Consider the following 5,793-nt stretch of genomic DNA (forward strand, 5'->3'; position numbering starts at 1 on the left):
GGACAAAAGAAAGGAAAGAAATTTGGTACTTAGGAAATAAATATGTCTTTGGAGCTAAGAGGCTAAATGGGGTCAACACAGAAATAAGAGCAGACAAAAAGGAAGCATGTCTGCGTGTCAGGTCGTGGGATACTGACCTGTGGAGATCAGATGGCAGCAGGGAGCAAGGGATGAGGTGAGAGGCTACCGTTTGGTTCCTCCTGCTGTATGCCTTCCACAATATGAATTTGCTAGTCTGCATATTTTACATGGAAACCACTAAGACGACGGGATTGCTTACACACATGTGTCCTCTATGCTCCTGACAGGACCACCTTGATTTTTAAGGGTTTTCCTCATTGCGCCATCCCATGAAAACCTACAAATGTCTGTCTCTGCTGCCAGCTCCCACTCTTCTTCCATACGCTAGAGCCTCTAAGTTATTAGCTAACAGTTCTCAATCACTCCTGGCCACAGCGAGTTGATTCTGCATTACTACGCTGGGACATGGCCACTTGTGTCCATCCCAAACACATACTAGAACTTGTGTTTTCCTGTTGCAGCTATACCTCAAGAATTATGGGATATGTAACCTAATAATACTGAGTTCGGGCTATCTTATTTCAACAAGTAATCACAAAAATAGACAAATATAAATCAAATCAGAGACAGGGGATAACAACTAAAAGGAATTGTGAGATCATGAGCGTTCGTTTTAAAGACAAGAAATATGCTAATTTTGTTGCGTCCTTGTGTGAATGATACAGTTGAGAAGGAAAAACAAAGTTAAAGAGAGTGGGACTATTGCCGGCATGACCTATCCCAGTAGACAGGGGAGCCAGACCCAAAGGTACGAGTGTAGCGCTGAATGGTTATAAAGAGGAAGTTCACTTAAAGGACCAGGAAGGAGAGACGGGTCTGTGAGATGTCTCAGCGCCCGAGCTCAATCCCCTGAATGACGAGGTAGAAGGACAGACTGACTCCTCTGACTCCTTGCAAGTTCTCCTCTGACCTCCACACCTGCCATGGTGCATACACACACACACACACACACACACACACACACACACACACACACACACACACACACAATGCAGGCAAAGCAACATAAACATAAAACAGAATTTTAAAATTTTTTTTAGTAAGTTGAACCGAGAATACCCAAGAGTCTGGGAGAGGTTTAAAGAATTTACTGAGATGTATAATAGAAGTGAAAGACTCGCTGATACAGGGCAGGTTAGATGCTACCATAGTCAAGGGAAAAGAGCACCAACAGCGAGCTGCCTGCTCAACTCCTACCATCCATACTAGCCGGGGAGCAGCATCACCTTTGAATGCACGGAGGGCTAAAACACTCACTTGACAGCTCACATCCATTCCTGCCTCCAGCAGCACCTGGACCACTGCCTTGTGACCATTGCGGGCGGCGAGGTGAAGCGGTGTGTGCTTCCGGGTGTTACAGCTCATCAGGTTTGGGTGTGCGGTTATGATCATCTTCACCACTCTTAGCCGTCCGTAGAGGGCTGCCAAGTCCAACGGGGTCTCGAGCTTGCTGTTCCTAATCGTGGGGTCCGTGAGCTCTTCCAGGAGAACAGCAACGACTTCCGAGTGTCCGTATTGAGCGGCACAGTGCAGGGCGGTTTCGTTCTCATTGTTCTGTTAAGGGCGAAGGTACAAAAGGCATGTCTTCAGAGATGTGATTAGCTATCAGAAACAACGATTTAAAACTTGGCATGTGTGGGAAAGTAAATTTAAATGCAATATATTAGGAAAATATACCTGGTCTTATTATATTTGATAAAATAATCATCATGTTTTAGTCTTATCACTTCAATGTGAGAAATTAAACTTTTGTCTATATCACATAGTCCAACTTCCAAGAATGATGATTTAGCCATGATAGTCAGTTCCCCTCCTGAATCCAGATAGTCAGTGTTCCCTGCACTGTACATGCCTCCATTATATTTGTTAATAAGGAAGATTAATAACAATTATAACATACTTTTAATGCCTGACTTTGCAGACAAGACTTGAGATGATAAATTCTTGATGATGAGAGATTTACAGAAATGTTACCCAACTTGTTTCATTTTATTTTAGATAAGTAAAAAAACATTGCTTTCATTATCAACATGGTCAGTAATAAATATAAATCATTGCTTCTCTTCTTGGCAAAAAAAAAAAAATGAAGAATCCTGTCCTTAAGATAAGATCCTTTCAGAAACACAGGTAAAAACCAAGCCTAGAACCACAGTCAGGCAAGCAGCCAAGAACACCAGAGTATGGCATCTGACCCGACAGCAACTCCTATTGAACAACCAAACAGATTTCTCTAGAAATTTAACAAGGTTTCTGTTTTTGTTTTTTAATGAATTCAGTAACAAGGCAAATTGACCCGTCATCCAATTGGCACAGATAGATGGGGGTCTTATCAGTCGGGAGAACTGTGAAGAAATATTAACGACAGAAGTGAAGTGATACTGAATAAGGGCTCTAGAGAGAAAGCTCAGCTGCCCTTACCATAGTTAACGCTGGGCATCAGACACAGGCGCATCTCGTGTCTCTACTCACTTGGTCCTCGTTAGAAGATGGGAGCAATCATTATCATCACCCTCACCTGCAGGGTGAGGTAACTAAGGCACCGAGCAACTGGATAGTAGGTCTTTGATTCCATAGACATTCCATGGTGTGTGGGGGAGCATGAAGTTAGACACTATGCTTCAAGTTTCTTTGTGTTTCCCTACAGCCTGTGGTGGGACAGCATCACTATTAATGTGCAGCTAAGACTCACTTGACAGCTCACATCTCTTCCCACAGGACCCTGAGGACAGCAATTGAGGTTGCATGTAGCCCAGGATTTAAACAAGTAGCCCCGACCTGAAGTCTGAACTACCAACATATACCACCTTCCGTCACAACGGTGGGGATTATACACACTGGCCAAATAGGTACAAACTATCAAAAGCTGTCTCATTAACTCCTAGACAAATCTTACAAGTTTGGTACTAATATATAGGCTTCACGGATAAGGAGACTAAAATTGAAAATGTCACGCTACATCGAAGAAGAATCGGGATCTTTTGTACCTGTCAAAACCTAAAGCCCACATTCTCGCTGCCTCCATCTGGGGCTACAAGGCAATCTTAAAATTTTCCAGAGATTCCACCCAAAAAGCACTGAGTTGAGAGAAAATGGCTTCTTAAATAGTAGCTCCTACAGAAACAAAAAGAACAATTCAAACCCAAACAGATCTTAATCTTCCAGGAACAGAAAACACCACCCCAGACTTGTGCTGGACCAAAGAAAAATATAAACCAGTAAATTAAGGGGCCAGAGGAAAGATTTGAAAACTTAAAGAGAAGTGGAGTGGGTGGGGTGGGGTGAGGTGCACTGGGAGAGAGAGGCTCCTGACTCTGTGTGTCTAGTATCAAGACAGGGCAATGGGAGGGAAAAGAACATGGAGGCAAGCTACTCTTGAGAGACAGTGGACACGTAGCTGGGGTCAGACAGATGGAAGGGAATCTTCCTGCAGGTGTTTCTCCCATTGTTTCTCAGAATTAACCTTGTGTTTAGTTTGGATGGTCTAGTAGCATTTCCGTCCTCACGGAGACTGACTACCTACAGTTTTATACTTCCTAATTTTCTAATCTCATCATTCGACCGACTTGACAAGAGCCCCCAAGCTTATTACTTTCACGCATGAAAATATGACAGAAAAATATGCTTCCTGACCAACCCAATTTCCCCTTGGTCTGAAAAAGGACTGAGGTTCATTTCTCAAACTGTAACATCTCTCCGGGAAAGAGAAAGGCCAATCATGAAGTAACGGCTCCTCAAAGGTCTACATTTCCACAGCCCTTAGCCTAGAAAAATAAGAGCAAAATCCGAAGTCCTTCTAATAATACCAATTAGTGCTATTCAAATCTCAGGAGAAATCATCTCCATCATTAAAGACCTATTTAGGAGACAATGTTCAGAGATTTTTATCCACTATCAACACATGCTTGGGTTTTCTTATCAGTGGAGATTAAAATTATGGAGTCTTTAAAAAGATAGTGATGATGTATTGATTATCAATCGCTCGTGTATCTATAGAGAACGCTCTTCAAAGGTTCTCGGTTCTCCGTCTTTAACCAAATCCGTGTTCTCTGAATACTCAAGAGTGTGACAATGAGTGACCGAAGAAAACGGCCGACAAAACCCATGTACCCAAAGACCTGAGTTCAATGTGAACTACCCACCACAAGGAGAGCTCAAGCTCCAGGAAACGGCAAGGACAAAGTCCCTTTGAGATGAGGGTCCTCTAATTTTTTTGCCCCAAAAGTAAATTAAGGAGGAAAATGAAGACAAGGTGAAAGGAGAGGCAGGTAAACGGGCATAGACCACAGGGCATGAGAAAAAAAGATAAGACCATACTTTCTACATCATTGCCATATAGTACCAGAGTTTGTCTTACTCTTAATTAATTGTGGAGAGCTTCATTCATGAGCACTGCATCTACAGCATCCTACCACCCTTCCCTTCCCATCTCCAACTCCTCCCCACTGCCCCTCCCTACAAATCCATCCCCCCATTTAGCACTGGCCTGTATGTGCGTGAGTCCGAGGATGTCCTTCCCCGTTTTATTCCATGGCTGTCATTTGCATCACTGCTTTTGAACAAAATAGAATGGCAAACAGGACTTACCTGGAAGTGTTAGCAATCCCCTCATCCACAACCCATTTGATCCCGGAACCATCCTCATCTGTGTAACATGAACATTGTCTTCTCTACAAACCATGCAGTGTGGTTCACAAACCAAACAATCACATGTACGGATTCTCTTTCAAACATTAAAATGTAAGACTGGATTATTTTTAAACATGGACTCCCTGATATTTTTAATCTGGATGCTTTATGAGCTCGGTAGGAGCCCCAAGGTTATTTTAGAGCACGAGAATACGACATAGAAAACCATGCCCTGCTAACTGGTGTTACTAAACGTACAGTGAGTGCATACAAACCAATGACGTCACAGTCCGCAATTCCGGTCAGTTATTCTCAGCAAAGGTCTGAAATATTAAACGGAGAATTCCAGAAATAACTCGTACGCCCTAAATCACATGCTGATCTGAGCATGATGGAGTCTTGACCATTCCGCGCTAGCTCAGTCCTGACACGCATCATCCCTGACCACACTTACTGGTCATCTCATTCATCAGACCCACCGCGCTACTGCAGAGCTCGTACGAAGTCACCCACGGCACGGAAGCAATGATGCAAATGAGGACCATGATGCGAAACGCAGATGGACACACAAACTCTGGCACAGTGTGGCAACGCAGCAAAAGTATGAGAAAAGCATTAAGTGAGATCATTAAAAAAAGGGGGGGGGATAACTAGTGAAATATAACATAAGCATTGGCGCTTTTCCAAGTAATGACGAAAGCATTTTGAAACGGAATAGCTTACAAATGCTTTCTAAAAGAAAATCTGTCTCCTCAGTTGCCCACGGTACTAGCTGGGGACATCTTCCTGGACACCTGCAAGCTCCTCTAGAGTCAAGTCGCTTGCCAACCCTAAGATGGCTCCCTTAATTAGGATATATACTTCCCTGCTCCCATATCCGCCCTTCCTTTATCCCAACCATCCCATTCCCCCAAGCTTCCCCTATCCTCCCCTTCTCACTTTTCTCTCCCCATTTCCCCTTACCTCCATCCCACCCCACCCCCCAGTTCCCAATTTTTGCCCAGCAATCTTGTCTACTTCCCATATCCAGGAGGATGACTATATGTTTTTCTTTGGGTTCAACTTCTTATTTAGCTTCTCTAGGAT

At 43.4% G+C, this 5,793-nt stretch overlaps 1 protein-coding gene across 9 annotated transcripts in view; it reads right to left on the reverse strand.

Moving 5' to 3' along the window:
- The window catches only part of Anks1b (ankyrin repeat and sterile alpha motif domain containing 1B), a 760,073-nt gene that overhangs the window by 750,980 nt on the left and 3,300 nt on the right, over positions 1–5,793 (reverse strand). For all 9 annotated transcript variants that reach the window (XM_013350332.2, XM_013350331.2, XM_026784589.1 and 6 more), the window contains exon 2: positions 1,339–1,635. In XM_013350332.2, coding sequence (XP_013205786.2) covers positions 1,339–1,473 — 135 coding nt within the window. In that variant the 5' untranslated portion in view covers positions 1,474–1,635. The remainder of the gene's footprint in view (positions 1–1,338; positions 1,636–5,793) is intronic.

This window comes from Microtus ochrogaster, chromosome 24 (genome assembly GCF_000317375.1).
Source record: "Microtus ochrogaster isolate Prairie Vole_2 chromosome 24, MicOch1.0, whole genome shotgun sequence".
Taxonomy (NCBI): domain Eukaryota; kingdom Metazoa; phylum Chordata; class Mammalia; order Rodentia; family Cricetidae; genus Microtus; species Microtus ochrogaster.